This window comes from Chiloscyllium punctatum, chromosome 17 (genome assembly GCF_047496795.1).
Source record: "Chiloscyllium punctatum isolate Juve2018m chromosome 17, sChiPun1.3, whole genome shotgun sequence".
Classification (NCBI taxonomy): Eukaryota; Metazoa; Chordata; class Chondrichthyes; order Orectolobiformes; family Hemiscylliidae; genus Chiloscyllium; species Chiloscyllium punctatum.
In genome coordinates, this window is record NC_092755.1 from 103,364,018 (window position 1) to 103,388,437 (window position 24,420).

At 40.2% G+C, this 24,420-nt stretch overlaps 1 protein-coding gene across 1 annotated transcript in view; it reads left to right on the forward strand.

The window, feature by feature from the left end:
- LOC140488193 (cytosolic arginine sensor for mTORC1 subunit 2-like) overlaps positions 1 to 22,744 on the forward strand; it is a 62,988-nt gene extending 40,244 nt beyond the window's left edge. The window contains exons 3-9 of the mRNA XM_072588085.1: positions 656 to 849; positions 2,714 to 2,846; positions 9,066 to 9,189; positions 9,492 to 9,599; positions 12,259 to 12,341; positions 17,487 to 17,581; positions 21,725 to 22,744. Coding sequence (XP_072444186.1) covers positions 656 to 849; positions 2,714 to 2,846; positions 9,066 to 9,189; positions 9,492 to 9,599; positions 12,259 to 12,341; positions 17,487 to 17,581; positions 21,725 to 21,790 — 803 coding nt within the window. The 3' untranslated portion in view covers positions 21,791 to 22,744. The remainder of the gene's footprint in view (positions 1 to 655; positions 850 to 2,713; positions 2,847 to 9,065; positions 9,190 to 9,491; positions 9,600 to 12,258; positions 12,342 to 17,486; positions 17,582 to 21,724) is intronic.
- Positions 22,745 to 24,420: the final 1,676 nt, after the last annotated feature.

The window sequence follows — 24,420 nt, forward strand, 5'->3', positions numbered from 1 at the left end:
ATTGTATTTTTCAATTTTATATGTTTGTAAAGTTGAAAAAAATTTGCTAATGAATATATTTACAAAAAAAATTCTCCTTTTTAAAACTTACTCCTTTGAACCAGACTTGTAATGTATTATCCTATTATCGCCGTATGTGGCAAATTGTTTCTGCTAAGTTTCTTGTGCAATGTCTTAAGATGTTTTACTACATCGAAGGCTTTCGAGAAATATAAATTGTTGGGTCTTCAGCTGGTCACGGAAGTATTTAGAATTTCTCACGGCTGTTTGTTTTATTTCCTGTTGCCTTTCTGAGTTATCATTTTTGAAAATCCTTTTGATCTCCAGATCTTCCATTTCATTAAAATCGTTGGCAATCATGGAATTTTTCTACACGGTCTAGTTTCCTTTGGAAAAGAATTTAGTTCTCAGATTTTACTTGTGGTTTCCTACCTCCCTTGGATTTGAATTTGTATATGACCTGTAGAAAGAAAAGTGGTCATTGTTGATTGATTGACATGATTTGGAGATGCCGGTGTTGGACTGGGGTGTACAAAGTTTAAAAATCACACAACACCAAGCTATAGTCCAACAGGTTAAAAGTGGAACTCTTTTGAGCTGGTCTGTTTTGGAAGCCTAAAAATCTCTCCCCTTTCCTCCTCTCCCTTGGTTTCAGAATTGCCTCAGACGGACTATCTACAAGTGGCAGAAGCAACATGGTTGGCCCTGAATGTTGTGTCCAATGGCCATTCATCAACCAGTTCTCAGACAATTGGAGTGACAAAGATAGCAAAATCAGTGATCGCTCCCCTAGCCCAACATAATGTTTCTGTATTCCTATTGTCAACCTACCAGACTGATTTCATACTGGTGAGCACAATATCTGTCTTTCTCAACATCTTTTTTCATGTGACTCCTGCAGCAGGTGGTACTGAACCACAACGTAATATTGAGGGAATGTCTGCTTGCGGACATGTTAGTTTACTTGGAGTGCAAGTGTTTCTCTCAGGTGTACAGTATCATGATCGTGTCGTACACACAATACTAGTGTTATCTAACTTGATGCCTTGGGTTTAATAGCTTTCATGATCTGTACCTGCTTTATCATTAAAGCATGCCCTTTTAGAAATTGCTGTAAAGTTTCTTATTATCGAGGATAATGATCTAGTCAGCCAACATGATATTAGTGTAAATTGATTCAGGGGTGATGCTGTCTCAGGTATACATTTGCAAGAAATTATCTTGGATGTTCATGTGAAAATAGGTATCAAATTATTCATTCATAAATTTAGGTTTTCAATGAAAGTAGAAGTTGTCTAAATGTACTAGTATTTGATTAAGACTGACCAGAAAGATGCCCCCACATTTTATTTTATGAATCTGTTAATGTCATAATCTAAAATTTGTTTTTTAACATGGTCCTTTTTCTTTTTAAAGAGGTAGTTTTATTTTGTCTGTAGCTTCAATTAGGCAATTGGTGAGTATCAGTCTGGCTCAGTAGTCAGCACTGCTGCCTCCAGGTGCCAGGGACCTGGATTTGATTCTAGCTTTGGGCAACTGTCTGTGTGAAGTTTGCACATTTTCTCCCAGTGTCTGCATGGGTTTCCTCCCACAGTCCAAAGATGTGCAGGTTAGGGGGATTGGCCATGCTAAATTGCCCATAGTGTCTAGGGATTTGAAGGCTAGGTTGATGATCCATGTGAAATGCAGGGTCACAGGGATATGGTAGGGGGAATGGGATGCTCTTTAGAGGGATAGTGTGAACTTGATGGGCCGAATGGCTTGCTTCCACACTGTAGGGATTCTGAAATATTAAGTAATGCTATAAATTTGAATGCGGCTCTGTTGTGAATTATATACATATAATCATCGTATATTTGATCTAAGAGTACATTTTCCCTCGTAAAAGACCGACCTGTGAAATTGAAGGAAAGTCAAGCAAGTGGTCAGGCCTAGAATGCCAAATTTGGCTGCACCGTCTTGAGATAATTTCTAAGACATCGAAAAAATACTCCATTTACCAGCTGCAACGTAGGGAGAAAAAAATGCATGCTTCTCAAGTTGTATTAATCACTGCTTGGTGTTTATTCTTGGGAATTCCATCCCTTTTTAAAATTATATATGTGGTGTTAGCACCAAGCATTTTTGGGTATGTTATAAATAAGCATGCAGAACTGATCAGGAACAAAAGCCAGCCCACTACATTACAGTGGGTTTTGACCTCTGTACACTGACTCACATCTTAAGCTTGGTCCCTTGATGCAATGATTAAGTTAGATTATCTACAGTGTGGAAACATGCCATTTGGGCCAACAAGTCCACACTGACCCTCTGAAGAGGAACCCACGCAGACCCACTTCCCTCTGACTAAAGCACCGAAAACTCTGTGGGCAACTTAGTATGGCCAATTCACCTAACCTGCACATCTTTGGACTGTGGGAGGAAATTGGAGCACCCAGAGGAATTCCACGCAGACACTGGGAGAATGTGCAAACTCCATACATACAGTTGCCCTGGGTCCCTGGTGCTGTGAGACAGCAGTGCAAGCCACTGTGCCATCCCAAAAGTTAGTACTATGAATTACTATGTTGTGCAGTATCGTGGATTGATGCTTACTGAGACCTGGGATTTGAATATGTGCACATGTATTTCATCTAGAGCCTGTAACACTTCTGTGTGAAATCTATACTGTGTCCTCTGTAAGTTTAATATTCTCTTCACTTTTTATGGTCAGGTACGGGAAAGTGATTTACCAGCGGTTGTTCACACCCTTTCTGAAGAATTCAGTATCTTCAAAGAGGAGAATGGTGAATCAGTCTCAGTGGATTGTAACAATGTCACAAATGGCTTTATAAAACCCAAAACTGGTAAGGTAAAATGGCTTGATTCATAACTGTTGTTTGTCTCATGATGATGAGTACAGGCCACTTGTGAGACTGTCATTTGAATGACGGCTGTAATATCGAAGAATTTGACAATACTTGAGTACTGGATAGGAGTATGGATAAAGGGGAGCCTGTAGATGAGTGTATTTTATTTGGTTTCCAAAAGGCATTCAACAATATGCCACGTCGGTTGTAACACGAGATTACATTGTGTTGGAAGTGGTAAAGGAGCATGAATGAAGGATTGGCTAGAGAACAGGAAACAAAGGGTTGGGATAAATGGGTCATTTTCAGGTTGGCAAACTAATTAATGGAGTGTCAAGGGCTGGACCTCAACTATTTATAATCTGTATTAATGACTTGGTGAAGGGGCTGACCGTTTTATAGCCAGATCTGCTAATCTTGCAAAAGTAGGTAGGAAAATGAATGGATAGTGGGGGGAGAAGAAGAAACTGCAAAGAGATAGAGATGGGTTAAGTGAGTGAGCAAAACTTTGGCTGATGGAGTATTAAACTGGGAAAATGTTAAGTTGTCCACCTTGGCAAGAAGAACAGAAATGCTGAATATTAATCTAAATGGAAAGAATGACTGCAGAATGCTGTGGTACAGTGGAATCTGGATGTACTCATTTGAGATTAACATGCCAGTACAGCAAGTAATTAGCAAGGTAAATGGAATGCTGGGCCTTTATTGCAAGGAGAATGGAGGAAGCAGTCTTTTTTAAGTTATACAGGATATTGAGATGACTGTGGCTAACATACTATGTACAGTTCTGGCCTTGTGCAGGATATGCTTGTATTGGCGGCAGTAACCATTGTTGGTGGCTATTTTTAAAAATAATTCTGTTTCACCAACAAAAACAAATTGTTGGAGAAGCTCAGCAGGTCTGGCAGCATCTGTGGAGAGACATCAGAGTTAACATTTCTGGTCCAGTGATCCATCGCCAGAACAGTTCTAAGGAAGGGTGACTGGACTGGAAATGTTAACTCTTATTTTGTCAACAAAATGCTGCCAAACCTGCTAAACTGCTGCTTTTGCTTCTGATTTGCAGCATCTGCAGTCCTTTCAGGTTTTTATTCTGTTTCATTAATCTCCTTTCAGGAAAAGAATCTGCCATCCTTACCTGGTTTGGTTTACATGTGGCTTAAGATTCACAGCAATGCACTTGGTTCTTAACTGTCCTCTGAACTGACCCAGCAAGCCACTCCATTCACAGGTTAGAGATGGGCAATAAATGCTGGCCCAGCCAGAAAAATTTCATGAATAAATAAAAGTTTTTAGAATAGATTTCATTAGGTCATGGAATGAAGAGGTTTTCTTAGGCGAGAAATGATGTAAGAATGTTTTTTTTCATTCTTTGGATTCAGAAGAAGTTTGGTAGGTTTCATGTTGGGAGGATGTTCTGGAATAATGAATCTGGAAATAAGAGGCACCCCTTTAAAAATAAGGGGTCTCTCTTTTATGTCTTGAAATGAGAAATAAAGTTTCTTTCTTCGAGGGCCATTAGCCTTTGGATAGTTCCATGAATACAGAAGGCAGTGGGAGGTAGGTCATTTTAATATGTTCATGGTTCAGCTGGCAGGATTTTTATACCTACAAGGCAGTTGAGGGCCTTGAAGTACTGGCAGGGAAGTGGATTTACATGGAGATCAATGATGATCTTTGGAGGAGCAGACTTAAGGGACTAAGTGGTCTACTCTAGCTCCTATTTCACACGTTCTTCTACATTCGCAAAACTTTTAGATTGAAGTTAATTTTCCAATTTCAGGCTCAATGTGGTTAAGTTTTTGAAGTGGTGCATTTTATATGGAAGATATAAGGGAAGACATGGTGCTTGATAGATAGGAGGTTGATTGGGTTGGAAGAGCAAAGGAATCTTTGAAGTACAAAATGCAAATCACCGGTTTAAATAAAATAAGCTTTGAATAGAGTTGAAAGGCAGAACCATTTTGTTGAATTTGTACTGAAAGTAAACGACACTTGGAAGTCAGCAGGTAGGATGGTCTAAAAAGGAATGTGGGGGCATTGGTGAAGGACTAAGATTCACAAGAATGATGCCAAAACTGAGAGGATCAAGGCTGAATTGGCTGAAGCTCCTTTGTTTAGAAAAGGGACTTTAGGATTACCTGATAAAAGGGCTTTATACCATCACATTTTTTGATCATCATAGATGTAGAAAGAAGTCTTATTTTCATATGCAGAGAGGAGGGTCAAGACCAGAAGTCATAAGTATATGTTAGTCACTGTTATATACAATAGGTAATTCAGGCAAATTGTCTTTACCCAGAGATCAGTAAGAATGAGAAACTCATTATTACGAGGAACAATTGAAGCAGCTTGCATGGATACATTTAAAAGGAAGCTAGTGAGGGATGGAGTGAGTGGAATAGAAGTTAATCTTACAGGAGTGGAAGGAGGCCTGTGCAGAGAATACATGACCATTCAGGTTGAATGTCTTTCCTTTCTTAGAATTCTGAAGGTCTTAATTTTGTGACCCTTCTGAGGCTGGGTTTGGAGGGGCCAGAAATCCAAGCCAGAGCTGAGCTCTGATTCTCTGTCAACCTAAGAAGTTTCCCAAGCATGACTGGGGAACCGGAGGGACAGTCAAGTAACATTTTTTTTTCTGGCATTGTCAACATTGTGGGTATAAGTGGATACTTGCTACCTCCTGGGGGCCACCAGGTTAATGAAGGTGGTCACTTGTAACCTGTGAGTGATGGGGTAGGTTGTCCATCAAATCCAGAAGCTTCGAGGACCAATAGTGTGGTTGTAGGCAGGAAAGACCAGGCCCTATTCTAAACGATACCTCCCAGAAGGACTTTGCTTCTGCTCAGATTGCTCTGCTGTCTTTAGTTCTTGTCACTTTTGACCTTTGTGAGCACCTTCAGAGCTGCATTCACTTTCAGGCACCTTTGCAATCCCTACTTTCTTCAGCAGTGGAATCTGGGTGATTAAATATTTTGATTGAAACAAGACTTGTGTAACTAGAAGGAATTGGGTCCATTTGCCAATACAGCCCTGTACTATTATCATGGAATGGACAAAAAAAAGAGCTAATTCACTCACCTTTTACATTTTTCTGTGTTAAGAATTTACTGGTTTGTCTTTGAACCTGGCTGTTTTGCTTATGTTTAGACCTGATCAGAAAACGAGTTTCGACAAATAAGTCTCTGCATTTGAGAGTGTTTGTCTAACTGAAATTCAGTTTAAAAGTAGTTTTAAAACAAAATAAAGAGCATGTAGATTTGAGGAATTTTGTAGGCTCTCCTAACTCTGTAAAGGCACCAGTATCAGGGATCACTGCCAGAAATTTGGAGAGGGCAAGCTAGGCAAACAAGACTTTTTGTTTCATGTTTGGGCTTAATTCCAAATTTCATTTAATCCCATGATGGCATCCTCAATCCAATGAATTAAATAGTAATTGAAATTCACTGGAAACTGAAGTTTATTAAAGGTGAGAATAACTATCTATTCATATTATCCAGGGAAGTTATTTGGGTGGAACTGAGAAATAAGAAAGGGATGACCACCTTATTGGGATTATATTATAGACCCCCTGATAGTCAGCGAGAAATTAAGAAACAAACTTGTAAGGAGATCTCAGTAAGAGTAATAGGGTAGTTATGGTAGGGGACTTTAATTTTCCATACATTGACTGGGACTGCCATAGTGTTAAAGGTTTAGATGGAGAGGAATTTAAGTGTGTATAAGACAATTTTCTGATTCAGTATGTGGATGTACCTACTCGAAGGTGCAAAACTTGACCTACTCTTAGGAGGCAGGGCAGGTGACTGAGGTGTCAGTGGGGGAGCACTTTGGGGCCAGTGACCATAATTCTATTAGTTTTAAAATAGTGATGGAAAAGGATAGACCAGATCTAAAAGTTGAAGTTCTAAATTGGAGAAAGGCCAATTTTGACGGTATTAGGCAAGAACTTTCCAAAGTTGATTGGAGGTAGATGTTCGCAGGTAAAGGGACGGCTGGAAAATGGGAAGCCTTCAGAAATGAGATAACAAGAATCCAGAGAAAGTATATTCCTGTCAGGGTGAAAGGGAAGGCTGGTAGGTATAGGGAATGCTGGATGACTAAAGAAATTGAGGGTTTGGTCAAGAAAAGAAAGGAAGGAAGCATCTGTCAGGTATTGACAGAATAGATCGAGTGAATCCTTAGCGTATAAAGAAAATAGGAGTATACTTGAGGGAAGTCAGGAGGGGAAAACGTGGACATGAGATAGCTTTGGCAAATAGAATTAAGGAGAATCCAAAGGGTTTTACAAATATATTAAGGACAAAAGGGTAACTAGGGAGAGAATAGGGCCCCTCCAAGATCAGCAAAGGCCTTTGTGTGGAGCCACAGAAAATGGGGGAGATACTAAATGAGTATTTTGCATCAGTATTTACTGTGGAAAAGGATATGGAAGGTATAGACTGTAGGGAAATAGATAGTGACATCTTGCAAAATGTCCAGATTATGGAGGAGGAAGCGCTGGATGTCTTCAAACGGTTAAAAGTGGATAAATCCCCAGGACCTGATCAGGTGTACCTGAGAACTCTGTGGGAAGCTAGAGAAGTGATTACTGGGCTTCTTGCTGAGATATTTGTATCATCAATAGTCACAGGTGAGGTGCCGGAAGACTGGAGGTTGGCAAACGTGCCACTGTTTTTAAGGGCGGTAAAGACTAGTTAGGGAACTACAGACCGGTGAGCCTTATCTCAGTGGTGGGCAAGTTGTTGGAGGGAATCCTGAGGGACAGGATGTACATGTATTTGGAAAGGCAAGGACTGATTTGGGATAGTCAACATGGCTTTGTGCGTGGGAAATCATGTCTGTCAAACTTGATTGAGTGTTTTGAAGAATTAACAAAGAAGATTGAGGGCAGAGCAGTAGAGGCGATCCATATGGACTTCGGTAAGTGTTCGACAAGGTTCCCCATGGGAGACTGATTAGCAAGGTTAGATCTCATGGAATACAGGGAGAACTCGCCATTTGGATACAGAACTAGCTCAAAGGTAGAAGACAGAAGGTGGTGGTGGAGGGTTGTTTTTCAGACTGGAGGCCTGTGACCAGTGGAGTGCCACAAGGATCGGTGCTGGGACCTCTACTTTTTGTCATTTACATAAATGATTTGGATGCGAGCAGAAGAGGTACAGTTAGTAAGATTGCAGATGACACCAAAATTGGAGGTGTAGTGGACAGCGAAGAGGGTTACCTCAGATTACAAGAGGATCTTGACCAGATGGGCCAATGGGCTGAGAAGTGGCAGATGGAGTTTAATTCCGATAAATGCAAGGTTTTGCATTTTTGGAAAGCAAATCTTATTAGGACACATACACCTTAATGGTAAGGTCCTAGGGAGTGTTGCTGAACAAAGAGACCTTGGAGTGCAGGTTCATAGCTCCTTGAAAATGGAATCGCAGGTAGATAGGATAGTGAAGAAGGCATTTGGTATTCTTTCCTTTATTGGTCAGAGTATTGACTACAGGAGTTGGGAATTCATGTTGCGGCTGTACAGGACATTGGTTAGGCCACTGTTGGAATATTGCGTGCAATTCTGGTCTCCTCCCTATCGGAAAGATGTTGTGAAACCTGAAAGGGTTCAGAAAAGATTTACAAGAATGTAGCCAGGGAGAGGCTGAACAGGCTGGGGCTGTTTTCCCTGGAGCGTGGAGGCTGAGTGGTGACCTTTTATAGAGGTTTACAAAATTGAGGGGCATGGATAGGATAAATAGGCAAAGTCTTTTCCCTGGGATCGGGGAGTCCAGAACTAGAGGGCATAGGTTTAGGGTGAGAGGGGAAAGATATAAAAGAGACCCAAGGGGCAACTTTTTCATGCAGAGGGGTGGTACGTGTATGGAATGAGCTTCCAGAGGATGTGGTGGAGGCTGGTACAATTGCAATATTTCAGAGGGATTTGGATGGGTATATGAATAGGAAGAGCTTGGAAGGATATGGGCCGGGTGCTGGCAGGTGGGACTAGACTGGGTTGGGATACCTGGTCAACTTGGACGGGTTGGACCGAAGGGTTTGTTTCCATGCTTTACATCTCTATCTGAATCTTCAAAATAAAACTTAAGAAGAAGACACTCAGAAAAAACACTTTTCTTGATGGCCGGAGACCTGGAGGAGTTTAAAAGCTTCATGATTTATTCTTGTCAGTGAGCTTTTGACCTGAACCTAATCTTTATTCTTCTCTGTTTACAGCTGCCAGCCCCACAGTTCATCCAGTGTTAAGTCCCAAGAACCAATTCTGTGTAATGAGCTTGGACCCAGATACTCTTCCCACTATTGCCACTATTCTCATGGATGTAATGTTCTACTCTGCAAGGTTTCAAACTTCTTTAAAAAATCTTTGATAAATGGTGCTTAATATAGTAATTGCTTATTCTGTAATCCAGAGAACCCTTTTATAGATAATCTGTTAAAGTAACTTTGGGGAAGTACATGTGGTACTTTTTTGATTCAACATCAATCTCAGATTTAAAAAAAACATTGAGTCCTTTTCATCCCTAAAATACCCTGATATATTTTTGACTGAGGTTGATTTCATAGAATGCAAAAGATGGAAATGAATTTGCGATTGCTTCTCAAAAGGAAATGCTCAGGAATTAATGTATCCTTCTGTTGCAGTTTGAAAGCTCTGCCTGCTGATCAGGATCTTGACTACATTCGTTTCTTTTCTTTTTCATTGATCGATGGCTATATTTCAATAGTAGTGGACACACAGACACAGAAGAGGTTGGTGTTCTTGAAAGTCTTTTAAGAGAACTTTGTGACATTCGGGATTTTGGAATATACTAAAGTCTTTGGAATACTTTTACATGTTGTTTGATTTTTTTTTTCCCCAAACAATGCATACTATTGTCTGAAAAGAATGAGCACTGCACTCAGTCACAATTTGCTGCCATACTTACAAAACAGAGAAAAATTGGCACAGAGGCTTGTGCTGCTTCAAAACCTCAGATGAAATTTGATTTTCTGCTGCTTACCTTTTTTCTCATTAGACCTATAGAAACTTGTAAAATAGGAGGCCCTTTTATCCATCTTGCCAATGTTGGCTCTTTCAGAGTTATCCAATTTCTGTTCAGCTATACTCCTGAAAAATTTATTTTTGACGTCATAACCAATTCTCTCTTGGAAGTTACTATTCAATGTATTTCCAGGCTCTGTGTTCACTAACTCATAATGCAAAAAAAACCTCTGCCTCTTTCCTCTGTCTCTTTTGTCAATTCTGTTGAGTTTGTCTTCTCCCTTAGCTATGCAGTCAAAAATTATCATCCTTTTTTTTTTGCATCTGTACAGGTATTAAGTCTCCCTTGATACTGTCTACTGTAAAGAAAATAATTCCAGCTTCACTCATTTTTCTATTTAACTGACTTTATAAGTGCCAAGCACAGTGGCTCGGTGGATAGCACTGCTGCCTCACAGAACTAGGGTCCCAGGTTCGATTCCAGCCTCCGGTGTCTGAATGTGTGGAGTTTGCACATTCTCCCTCTGTCTGCGTGGGTTTCCACTGGGTGCACCAGTTTCCTCCCATAGTCCAAAGATGTGCGGGTCAGGTGAATTGGCCATGCTAAATTGCCCATAGTGTAAGGTACATTAGTCAGAGGGAAATGGGTCTGGTTGGGTTACTCCTCTGGAGGGTTAGTGTGGACTGGTTGGGTCAAAGGGCATGTTTCCACACTGTAGGGAATTGAATCTAATCTGCAGCATCATGGAATCTTTTCTAAAGTATTGTGTGCTTAAAATGTTTCCCACTGTTCTACATTGTTGTTTGCTGATATTATCCCCATCCTCTTTATTTTTTTCAAGTTCTGTTCTCGCCCCCTTTTGAGGTCAGCATTTCCCCAATCCTGCTCTTTGTTACATATGATGTCTTTCTCAGTAGTTGTTCTTAAAGCAGGCCTTTGCAATGTGGAGCTCAGAACCCCAAGTGGGGTGGTGAAATCTGGGACTCTAGTGACTCTTGTTTAAGTTTTGGATTAAAGTTACAACAGAAATGCTGTCACTCTAACAGCGCTCTCACTGGCAACCATAACCATTTTCAAACTTCGATATGGGGTCGCAGTGGGAAGATGTTTGGAAAGCAGCATCTAAAAGCATAAGATATGGTCATACATTTATTTCTTTTAGCTACCCCATTCCTAGTCCCAGTAGTAAATCCTCTCTTCTTTGTTCGGTTTCTTGAACACTTTAAATTAGAATTGAATCTTGTACGTTATCATAGGAGCAATAATAGAATTTCCCTGTTTTCCTGTCCTTTCTCTCTCGTAGTCAGTTGATTTACTTTAAGAATGGTGGAAATCCCTCTGCCCCTAATAATTATTATTCTGCTACTTAATCTCTTTGATTCTATTTGTACAGTTCTTCCTCCACCATTTTAGGTGGCCTCTAGATTACCCTAATCAATGCTTTTCTTATGTTTTTATCTCAACCACATGGATTTTATTTTTGTATTGTAATGAGCCTGTCTCCACCATCCTTCTCTGTTCTGATGTTTTTCACAGGTGTAGCTGCTGTAATCCACTTTCCCTTTGTCCTTCACTTTTTGTAATTATAACATACCTTGCAGCTTTTAAAATTTCTAGTCTTGATCTTTCTGCAACCGTGTCGTAAGAAAGCATAGCATGCTTGTTTTCCAGCAACATTGTATTGCCTTGATTTCTTCTTATGAGAGGCACTATATTTCAGTACAGGCAGGCTAACTGATTCTTAATTGCAGAAGTTGCTGGAAAAACTCGGAATGACAGTGTTACTGGACTCGACCTTTAACTCTGCTTTCTCTCCACAGATGCAGCCAGACCTGCTGAGTTTCTCCAACAGTTGGTTTTTGCTTGATTTCCAACACCTGTAGTTCTTTGTTTTGTATTATCTTGATTGTAACTTGTATTTCTTAAAAAGCTGATGCAAATTAAATATTTGTTAAATAATTCTATTTACCTTTCTTCCATCAAAATCTTGACAATGTACTCATTAGCTCTGTTTTCCTGATTTTTGCTTGTATCTAGGCTGATTTTAGTTTCCTTTACAATGCAAAATGAGTCCAGTGGATAGTGGGCTGGATGAATAAGCTCCAAATTCTTAGCTTTGGGCTGAATGGCCTTTTCTTGCTTTCTGTGCTGAGGATTGGGATGGATAATTGTCTAGAGTTGATAAGCTAGGGCCAAGTAATACAAATGTGTGAATACATGAACATTGTATACTTAAGCCTGATTTATCTTGAGATATTATTTGCCTATTTTATATGCTGCTCTTTTATCTCAGGAGTGATTTTTGTTTAAGTGGTTGTGGATTGGATCCACAATGGGAGATGTTATGTGGGTCATGGTGACCTTTTCAACAGGCCAAATGAGCCTTTTGCATTATTTCTACTTGACCAGTTGTTTGCACTTGACAGGTTTCCCAGCAACCTGCTGCTCACCAGTGCCTCGAGTGAGTTATGGAGGATGGTGCGGATAGGTGGACAGCCCCTGGGATTTGGTAAGTATGAATGCCGCCAACTTTTGCGCTTGCTGTTGTTCTTGCATTAATAGTTGGATGGGAGATGATAAACTGGAGATTTAATGAGCTAATCATCCTGGTTTTAATTTCCCTACAAAATGCCTTTGGATGTGCAGGTTGATGTCAGTGGAGGAATGCCAGGATTTGATCACAAATTCATTTACTTTCACATGAGTGCATTATGACTGATAACAATCTTTAGACTTTGATCAGAAATAAATGGGATGAAACTTTGTTTGTAGAAGATTTGATTATCTCTAGGGAAAGTAATCAGTAAATGCTTTCCTAACCTGGGGTTACTGGAATGAGGATGTCCAGTTTCTGCTGGGGTCAACAGTCCCATTTTATGAAATTAACCTGCTGTTTGTAAGATTTGCTTAGAAGTGTATCTCTCCATATTTTCTGCCATTGTATTCTCTTGGTGACACTGACACTGTTTCATTTTTAAGGAAAAAACCTATTTCTTTATTTAGGGCGGCATGGTGGCACAGTGGTTAGCACTGCTGCCTCACAGCGCCAGAGACCTGGGTTCGATTCCTGCCTCAGGCGACAGACTGTGTGGAGTTTGCACATTCTCCCCGTGTCTGCGTGGGTTTCCTCCCACAGTCCAAAGATGTGCAGGTTAGGTGAATTGGCCATGCTAAATTGTCCGTAGTGTTAGGTAAGGGGTAAATGTAGGGTTATGGGTGGGTTGCGCTTTGGCGGGTCGGTGTGGACTTGTTGGGCCGAAGGGCCTGTTTCCACACTGTAAAGTAATCTAATCTAATCTAATCTAATCTTATAATGTTGGCCTCCCATGGTGAGTTAGTGGCAAGCAAAGGTTTCAGGGTTATTTTCTGATTTTATTTCTGTTTGTTCTGTGTGGAAATAATTATTGATCTGCTGACATTACCAAATGTTACCTTGCCTGCTTGCTCAGTTATTTTGTTTATGTTCAAGAGAACAATAATAACAGATTTCTAGGTATTAAAGATTGTAATGGAAATGGGTATTGCATAGGAAAATGACACTAAAATAATGATCATTACTCCTATTTTAAATATTCTGAAAATGGCTGCTACAAACCAAGTTTCAAGTAAATACTTTATTTTCATATGGACACCCACAGAAATCTGGGGAATTCATGCACCTTCTTATTTAAGGATGGACTGACCAATTCAAAATGACCATTGACTTTCAGATTTTCTACCTCTCTTCTTTCATGCTAGACAAAGGGGAATGTTGAAACTCTATTCCCTTCTATTTAACAGAGAGAGATTCTATCAACTTTCTGTTGGATTGCATCCACAGAAAACTGACTCTTCAAAGGTTAAACCATAGCACAGCACAGGCTTAGAATTTATATGAATGCAAGGCCCTTACTTGGAAATGTCTTTCAGCATATGACTTTTCAGGCATCATATTTTCTTAAAGACCTTGAAGAATCAAACACCTTTGCAGATAAAACTACCAAAACTATTGAAACCATTAGAGCACCAAAACTTTTTGACTTCATGTTTGTGAGAAACGATCTGAGAAATTTAGATAACGAAATCTTTGCAGTGTGCTGAGAATTTCTTGCTTTACAACACACTTTCAAGTTGAATTAAGAATATGTAAGTCATTTGAGAAGCTACAGGACGGGTGCATGGCAGACTAGAGATAATGAATTGAAGGCTGAGAATTCTAATTTATGTACTTGGTGGTGTTGAATCTTGTTTGAGATAGTGTTGAATTCAGATGTTTGAGACATTTTGTGTTGATTAAAGTGTGAGCAAATAAATAACCTTTTTTTTTATTTTTGTACTTTCAAAAGCTTGCTGCTGGATTATTTAATTGAATTCCACACCCTATAGGAAAAATCTAATCTTGGGCAGTAAGAAAATACATACATTTTGTCTGCAATATGTAAAACAAAATATAAATATCCATGTTTAATACTATAACTGTATTAAAAGCCAAGTACTTCTAAAATGGCTAATTAGAAGCAAGAAGGATGTGAACCCCCGAAAGAAGAGAATTTCAGTAAACTCTCACTCGCCCCAACCCAAAATAAAAGCAGACTGTGGATCACATCAAGGAAGTAGTACAAGGCAATGCAATGCCAAATAACAAGAGCATCCAGGTTGGAGACTTGTTGACTTGTATTTCATTGGGAATGGAGTCGAGGCAGTGGGGTCAGGTCTGATGGTGTACAAAATGAGGGGAGATGTGAAACCACAGAGATCTGCAGGTTCTGGTTAGCATAAGGGTGGGTTAGACTCTGTGGAGTATTGAGAGGACCAATGTAGTTGCATGTGGCTCAGCACATCTGGTGATGGATTGCTAAATCTTTAAACCTCCTCAATGCTGCCCATTAAACAACACGATTCATACAGTGTGTCATTCAGACAGGCTTTTAGATAGAAATGGGGACCAGGACATTTTTAACTGTGAAATACAAATTTGCCTACTGTATGTCTGGAGGAAAATAGTCTGTAAGTGAGAATGGGGAATATGATACTTCAATTGCACCTCTGGAAGACTGTACTAGTCATAGGTAACAAGTGATGATTGACTTGCTCATTTCCAGGTTAGATTGGTTTTTGTTCATTGACTTTGGCTGTAGAATCAAAATAGATAATTTTCCTAAAATACTGGACATTTTTTTGCACTGCCTTGTATTGGTCTTATCATCTCATTTATTTTAAGTTTACATATTGTATGGTTAAATGAGTTAATGTCCCTTTTTATATGGCATATTATGACATGATTTTTGTGCAATTTCTGTCTCGAAAGATCAGTAGCTGATTTTGTTTTTGCCCATCAGTTATCTGTCATCCTTTTTAATGCATCTGTGCTGTATCGTGCACCCAGGCTGAACTGGAGCAATTCATCGACTTCACCCACAACTTTCACCCTATCTTCAAATTCACTGACAGTCATAGAGATGTACAGCACGGAAACAGACCCTTCAGTTCAACCCATCCATGCTGACCAGATATCCCAACCCAATCTAGTCCCACCTGCCAGCGCCCGGCCCATTTCCCTCCAAAGCCTTCCTATTCATTATACCCGTCCAGATGCCTTTTAAACCTCACTTGGCCTATCTTGGACACCTCCCTCCCCTTTCTTGACTCCTTGTTTCCATCTCCGGTGACCAGTCTACAGACTGGCATTTACTATAAACCCACAGACTCCCTAACTATTTGGACTACACCTCTTCCCACCCAGTATGCTGCAAGAACTCCAGTCCGTTTTCCCAGTTCCTTTGCCTCCACTGCATTTGCTCTGATGAGGAGACATTCCACTCCCAAGTATCTCAGATGTCCACTATTTTGAACAATGTGCTTTTATCCCCTGTCTGTCGTCCAGAGAGCCCTCCACTGCACCTCCTTCGTTCCCTGCTCCACAGTTGTAAACATACCACCCCACCAGTCTCCACAACTAATGTATTATCCTTTTAAACACTTCCACCAACTCCAATAGACCCCACCACTAAGAATATCTTCCCATCCCCACTCCCATCTGCCTTCTGCAAGGGCCATTCCCCTTAGACAGTCCTCGGTTTGTGCCACTCTCCACCAACCCCCCCCCCCCCCAAAACCCCTATGTGTGTTCCCCTGGAACTGAAAATGCAGCAAAACCTGCTGGCACACCATTTCTCTCATCTCCATTCAGGGCCTCAAACAGTCCTTCCAGGTGAGGCAGAGGCCACCTGTCTCTCTTCCAACCTAGTTTACTATATCCGTGCTCCCAATATGGTCTTCTCTACATCGGTGAGACCAAATGTAAACTCCGGGCACGTTTTGCTGAGCATCTCAACCGGGCCCACAGACCAACGTGACCTCCCAGTCACTGCCTGTTTTAATTCCCCTTCCCACTCCCTTTCCGATGTAACCATCCTTTGCCTGCTCTGTTGCCACAGCAAATCAGACTGCAAACTGGAGGAACAACAGCTAGTCTTCCGCCTGGGCAGCCGACAGTCCAGAGGATTCAACATTTGAGTTCTCCAAATTCAAATAGACTCCCTTCCCATCCATTGACTCCCATTCCTAGCCCTTCGTGCTCCCTTTCATTCCTCTGACCAACCCCTCCTTCCAGCTCCCAACCAAATTCATTCCTCCCATTGACTAACCAGGCCATACAGTCTACCTGTGTATACCTATCCCGACCTCCCCCTCCCCCACTATCCCTTTATCGGCAGCTCCCCTTACACCCACTCCCAATCCTGAAGAAGCGCTACACCCAGAAATGTTGACTTCTGCACCTCCTGACTCCACTGGCTGGCATGGTGGCTCAGTGGTTAGCACTGTTCCCTCACAGCACCAGGGGCCTGGGTTCGATTACAGTCTCTGACGACTGTGGACACACTCTCTCCCCATGTCTGTGTGGGTTTCCTCCTGGGTGCTCGGGTTTCCTCCCACAGTCCAAAGATGTGAATTGGCCATGCTAAATTGCCCATAGTGTTCAGAGATGTGTAGATTAGGTGGATTACTCAGGGGGAAATGTAGAGTATTGGGGAAGGGGGTCTGGGTGGGTTACTCTTCAGAGGGTCGATGTGGACTTGCTGGGATGAAGGGGCTGTTTCCACACAGTAGGAATTCTAATTCTAATTCGAGTTAGAATGATGCTGCCTGGCTTGCTGTGTTCTTCCAGCAGCTGCAGTTTGTTTCTACTCCTTTTGAATAAGCAGCACATCACTAATCAAGATGAATCTCCAGTGGGGAAAGGGCAACTTTTCAATTCTGATCTCTTTCAATTTGGGCTTTAGATTTCAGATTTGGAATGCTACTGTGTCTCTCTCTATACTCTTTAGTGCAAATCTAATCTGTGTGGCTGATTTGTTGGGGGTCTGTAAATTTTTGTGTTTTTTTAAAAAAGTCCCATTAACTGTCTATTTAGCAGCTTGTTGAACTCCAATGCAGAGGGGAAGCCCCTCATCTATTTGACCTTCACTCGCAAAGGTGACACTTGTGTATCATGTTTAAATGCTGTAGCTGAGAGCACCAGGTTATTTCCAGGGCCTAATGTAATGGAAGGACTGTCTGAATGTAAGCATAATGCAGTGAAGATAATTATTGTAAATTTACTGCGCAGTAGTGTTGGTTGTTTAATCCATCTGTTGTATGCAAATCCTGATTTAATTTAAATTTGTCTGTTCAGATGAATGTGGGATTGTTGCACAAATCTCCGAGCCTCTAGCAAATGCTGACATTTCTGCGTACTATATCAGCACCTTCAATTTTGACCATGCGCTGGTAAGAGTTTGATTCTTTTCTGTCTGCATTTATATGGTGACCATATGCTTAAGAGCATATGGTCATTATTGGTTTGAGGAAACAAAGATGTTTTTCTGTAAAGTAGTGGGTGGAGCATAGTCACTTTTCTTGACTTGACTTGGTGCTTGAGTTTATTTTACTGTTTCCTCTCTGCAGTGGGCTCTGTTTATGTTACTGGCACTAGCTAAGGAATTTTTTTTTTTGTCTTGAATGCTATATGAGCACTTCCTTTAGAAAGTTGCAGTATTTCTTTTTGGAATGCATCAGCGTGAACCATTGGATGATGTGGAACTGGGTCATTGTGGAATGACCTGTTGCTGGAAGAATATACAGTATTCTCACAAACTGATGGAAAACTAAGTTGTTGCATGGGGAAGAACTGGCAAAGGTTAAAATTCTGACTTTTGAAAATCTTCTTTTTCAGCCTCCTCCCACCACTTTTTTTTGTAATTTCTTTTATTATCTATGGTAACACTAGCAATCATGGAATTGTCACCCAATAGTGAATAAACTGTCTACGAATTCTCTCATCCTCCCAATAAGTGAAGATCTGTCCATCAAATGCAGTAATAACATCATCCTGTTTTAGAATGTGGTTTATGTATCTGAATCTTGTAGACTTTTCAACCAATTAAACCTTGAAAATGTTTTTTGCCAATTTTCACAAGTCTTTGGGAGGTGCTTTTATACTGACAAATTAGGGCATGTTTCAACCTTTTTTTTAATGGCTTAAAATTCCTCAGCATGGAATATTTTATAGTGAACAACTGGTTTAACCATTCATTTGTAAGGCTTCTTCAACCAGATTAAAAGGGCAGCAGATATACGGAACATCACCATCTGGAAGGTTCCTTCCAAGCCACACCCTATCCTGACTTGGAACTACTCCTATTCAATCAGTCTCTGAGTCTACATCCTGGAACTCTTTCCACCAGCACCATATTGTCCTTACACCCCAAGGACCACAGTAGTTCATGTCGGCAGTTGACCACCTTTTCCAGCGCCGTTAGGGATTGACAACAAATATTAACCTAGCCTGCATCGCCATGTCTCATCAACTTTAAAAGCAATGATCCCAGTTTTTCTGATCTCCACGAGATTGACATTTTTGGCTGTCTCTTCTGGTATGATTGTAATATAGCATCTTGTCTAAGGGCTTGACATCTTCCTAAAATGTGGTGCCCATAATTGGACTAAATATTCCATCTGAGCCATAACCAGTTTTGAGTCTTTTTTTTTTCAAAAAGAAGTGTTAATTCCTTGGAGTTTTTTTTGCATAGTATATTTTTATTAAATCCAAGATTTTGATTTTGTTTAAGATACATGTTAACTCTTGGACATGTTTGCTCTTATATCTGCATTAACATGATAACGTCTAATTTGTTCTTTATTTTTCCAGTCAAAATGAATCATTTCACCTTTTTTTCAGAATGACATTTCACCTGTCTTGTATCTGTCTGTTTCACCAATCATCCGTCTTGAAGTTTATTCCTAAATTCCTCATCTTCATTATATTTCTGAATAAATATTGATTGATATCACTGATGTAACTCAAAAGGAGAAATTACCTCACCAGTGAACCCTGCTTACAATCTGAAAATCTGTTCAAAATTGTTGTGTTCTATCCCTCAACCAGTTTCCTATCCACATTTCATCCCACTAGCTTTGATGAAATATCACAAAGGAGCCTTTTTAGCGAACAACATCTTTTGAAAGTTCACACATTAATTGCACTATCCTCATCAGCCATCCATTATTTCTCAATTAGTTTAGTTTAGGTACTCCCTATTCTCCAGCAACTGTGTAAAAAGTTGTGTATTCCAGAATGAATCAGCTATTTTAAAAAAAATTAAAAATGCCTCTTGTCCTCTGTGGGCTGACAAAATTAACTCAAGTCTGCATTGGTCATGTTTGAATGACTTGGTTTCTCATTTTACCTTTTTTATATAAGATGTAAACTCTGCTCCAACTGGATCTGGTCCAGTTCTTTTTTTTTAACAGGTACAGAGTCCAAAGGTCTGCTGTATGGTTGGGGCAGCAGAGCAAAGAGCTACTTGTAATCTAAGGGCCCGTCCTGATGAAGGGCTTTTGCCCGAAACATCGATTTTCCTGTTCCTCAGATGCTGCCTGACCTGCTGTGCTTTTCCAACACCACTCTAATCTAAACTACTTGTAATCTAAGATAATTTAATCCTTTCCTGACTTCTTTAGCATGACTCTTGTATCTACCAACAGGAATGTACCCCACTGTAAAGTTGTCATAGCCCCAGAAGAGACAGCGCTGTTGTGTCATAGAGTAATATGATTAGAAACGGTTTAGCCTGAGAGCCACTATGCCTCAGATGAGAGAGGCTGAGAAGGTGGGACCTTTGTGGTGACCTCAGTCGATAACAGTGCTACTGGCATCACTCTGCGTTACAAGCCAGCCATCTAGCCAACTATTATTTTAATATTTCACTCCTTTAATGTCTTTAAATGAAAACAACTCCAAGGTGAACAGAACTAACTTCTCAAGTCTCATTTATAGTCATATATTTTGCTGGCTTAAAAATCTTTTAAAAAAAAAAATTGGGTATTACCTTCGGAACATAAGGACTAAAATAAGGAGCTATTAGGAAGAGTAGCCAGATGTTTGGTCGTAGATGGGACGTCAACATGGAAAGGGATTTGGAAGTCACGGATGATGAAAATTAGCCTGGAATGAAGACTGATTAGGGATAGTCAACGTGGCTTTGTGGGTGGGAAATCATGCCTCACCAACTTGATCGAGAATTTGAAGAAGTAATGAAGAGGATTGATGTGGGCAGTGCAGTGGACATGATCTATATCAACTTAAGTAAGGCGTTTAACAAGGTTCCCCATGGGAGACTGGTTAGCAAGGTTATATCAGATGGAGAACAGGGAGAACTAGCCATTTGGATACAGAACTGGCTCGAGGTAGAAGACCGAGGATGTTGGTGGAGGGTTGTTTTTCGGAATGGAGGCCTGTGACCTATGATGTGTCACAGGGATCAGTGGTGGGCCCACTGCTTTTTGTCCTGTATATAAATGATTTTGATGTGAACATAGGAGGTATAGTTAGTAAGTTTGCAGATGACTACAAAATTGATGGTGTAGTGGACATTGAAGAAGGTTACCTCTGCACAACAGGATCTTGTTCAGATGGGCTGAGAAGTGGAAGATGGAGTTTAGTTCAGATATATGTGAGGTGCTGCATTTTGGGAAAGCAAATCTTAGCAGGACTTGGGGAGTGTTGCTGAACAAAGAGACCTTTGGGTGCAGGTTCGTAGCTTCTTGAAAGTGGAGTCGCAAGTAGATAGGATGGTGAAGAAGGTGTTAGGTATGCTTTCCTTTATTGGTCAGAGTATTGAGTACAGGAGTTGCGGTTGTACAGGACATTGGTTAGGCCACTCGGGTGGCATCCCTGCTATAGGAAAGATGTTGTGAAACTTGAAAGGGTTCAGAAAAGATTTAAAAGGATGTTGCCAGGGTTGAGGGGTTTGTGTTATAGTGAGAGGCTGAAAAGGCTGGCGCTGTTTTTCCTGGGGCTTTGGAGGCTGAGAGATGGCCTTTAATAGAGGCTTCTAAAATGATGAGGGGCATGGATAGGGTGAATAGGCAAGGTGTTATCAGAGATGGGGAGTCCAAAACTTAGAGGGCGTAGGTGAGGGGGGTGGTGGGAATATAGAAAAAGGACCTAAGGGGCAACCTTTTCAGAGTGGTGTGTGTATGAAATGAGCTGCCAGAGGAAATGGTGGAGGCTGGTACAATCCCAACATTTAAAAGGCATCTGGATGAGTACATGAATAGGAAAAGTGTAGAGGGAAATGGGCCAAATGCTGGCAAATGGGACTAGCTTAATTTAAGATATTTGGTCGGCATGGACAAGTTGGACCGAAGGGTATGTTTCCATGCTGTAGAGCTGTAATGCTAAAAATTGCATACATTTGATTGCAAGCACTTACCTTTTTAACATTTTGGTTTGGACTGGGTGGCATAACAGGTGAGGAATAATCATAGTTGAGGTTTTCATTGGGAAGATGCCTTTTTATAAAGGCAATTTCCCTTTAAGCTGCTTTGGTTCAACCAGATTAATCTACTTATTTTCTTCTTATCCCTCAGGTGCCTGAAGAAGATATTGATAATGTTATTACTATGCTGCATAGACGTCAGAATGGTGAAAGATAGCCGAGATTGCTCGACGTTATATTTACAATGTCTTCATCAAGTTGATGTGTCAATTTCGGAGACCAGAAATTATTGTGTCACAAAAACCTATGCTATCAGCAGAAGGCAGACATTTAGACTGGGTTTTCTACAATATTTAATATTTGAACAATTTACTTAGAATAACGCTCGCTAATTTACTTCAGAAAGGTTTTAGTTGAATTCTGTTTACTACTTCAATGATTGAACTCTTATGCACAGCCATGAAAATTTGCATTACCATTTTGCACTAAGACCTTCAATGTGTGGGTGGTCTTGTTCAAAGACCTGGAAAATGTTCCTGTTTTGCTTCATAAGGGTAAAGTGAATATTGTGTGCAGAATGGTTTAAAACAACATATAATGCAAGTAAGTCTGGTCACAAACCTTGAAACATTTGAGTTTTAGAAGACTCCAACCCAAGGTTGTCTTTAAGCCTGAAGAAAATTGGAGGACGTTGGGAATTGTTGAGGGGAAGACGCTAAAAGCTTTATTCAACTATTGGAATTAGTCCATGGATAAATTTTTAATCTGATGCAGGCTGCAAAGAATTATACTTTAATTTTCCATGAAAATCTTATCTAATTCATTACTAAGTATTTTCATATACTTGCAGTTATAATCTTCCTTGATCTGTAATTAAGTGGTGCTGCTACTCTTGCATTACAGCAAGCTTCCTTCATCTCTGAAGGCCAAAAAGATGTGATCAAGGAATGTGGAATTTGAAAGCTGGCATCTTGTGGTTTTTATTCATGAAAACATTCAACAGGTGCTTTAGTCACACGGCAACCAGAATATGCTGAGGAGTGATTTTAAATTTAAAAGTTTATTACTTTCAGTTCAGGAACTGAAGCTGTAACTGTGAAGCTAATTACTGAGCAGATATCTGGTTGCTGACTGTAAACTTATTTCTTTGGGATTGTTTAAGTCTTATTAAAATTAGAACTAATTTGTGAAAACAAAGTGTCTGTGTGGTTCCTGAACATACGAATCAGTTAGAAAAAGGTACAGCGCAACATTGAAGGAAGCAGTAGCCGATTATGTGGAGTACTTTCAATGTTGGCTACTCCTCAATCCTATACTCACGCAATCGAACTTTTATTTACATGCTCACTTCAAGTGGCTTCCATTGTGAGTCTTGTTCGGTTGTCGGCAGGTTGTTCAAAAATCATTGGTAATTCTTTCCACGTGCTGCTAATAATATTTCCCCAACTGCTTTGTCCTAGTTAATGATTCCAGAAGGGTGAAGCTTCTAGTTCTGATCCTATAAAATGCTTTATTTTTTAACATGGACATTTCCGCGAAATAGCTGTGGATATTTGTAGGACAATTAAAATGTCATTGTATACTTCTTTCTTCCCCGAGCTGACTTCAATAGATTATATCCCCATCAACATGATCTGTTGTGAAACTGTTTACATGGTGAATGTAAGCACAAGATTTCATTTTCTTTCTGAATGAAATTGCTCAATTGCAGCAATGTTGAGTCCAACTCTTCAGTCCAACTTGTCCATGCCGACCAGATATCCCAAATTGATCTAGTCCCATTTTCCAGCACTTGGCCCATATCCCTCTAAGCCCTTCCTATTCATATTACCCATCCAGATGCCTTCAAAGATCATCATAGATTTCCTATGTTGAATAGTGATAATTTGTCTATGCCAAAGTGGATGCAAGCTAGGTGGTGAGACAGAGCATGATGTCTTTCTTTGTGAAAGGAGTTTACGGACAGCTCAGTCTTGTTCTTTAAAGTGCACCATTCCCACCTATTTTCCTCCTTTTTTATATCAATCTAGTTAATTAACCCTAATCTTTTTGTTAACTACTTCATATATTAATAGATTCCCTCAAATGAAACGTTTGAAGCTAAATTATGCTTGAACAATTACTTAATTGTTCAAGCATAATTCAAACATTCAATATCTTTGCGTTAAGCTATCGTTCAGTAACCACTTTTCATATTTGATATGCAGACCATCTACACTACCCCCTTTTTAAAAAAAAATGCACATTTAATCACAAAGCAGTTTGAAAATGGACCCCTTTTCATTATTCTTCTAACCTCTTATGTCATCCTGTTTGAGGATCTCTAATATTTTTGTTGGAGGTGCCTCCAATCTGACAACTGGTGAATTGTGTCAAACAAGTGTAGAGTGTGGTGCTGGAAAAGCACAGCAGGTCAGGCAGCATCAGAAGAGCAGGAAAAATCGACGTTTCAGGCATAAGCCCTTCATTACTGATTTAGGGCTTATGCCTGAAACGACTATTCTCTTGCTCCTCGGATGCTGCCTGACCTGCTGTGCTTTTCCAGCACCACACTATCAACTCTGAGCTGCAGTCTTCACTTTCTCCTCCTTATGTCAAACTATATTTTTATTTAGGAAATCTTATTTTTAACAGTTCTTTTACACCAGCAAGGTCAGTCATAGAGGCTGTTTCCATGGTGTCTAACTCTTCATTCCAAATCATCCATGCTGACCAGATATCCTAAATTGATCTAGATCTATTTGCCAGCATTTGGTCCGTATCACTCTTAAATCCTTCCTATTTACGTATGCATCCAGATGCCTTTTAAATGTTGTAATTGTATCAGCCTCCACCACTTCCTCTTGC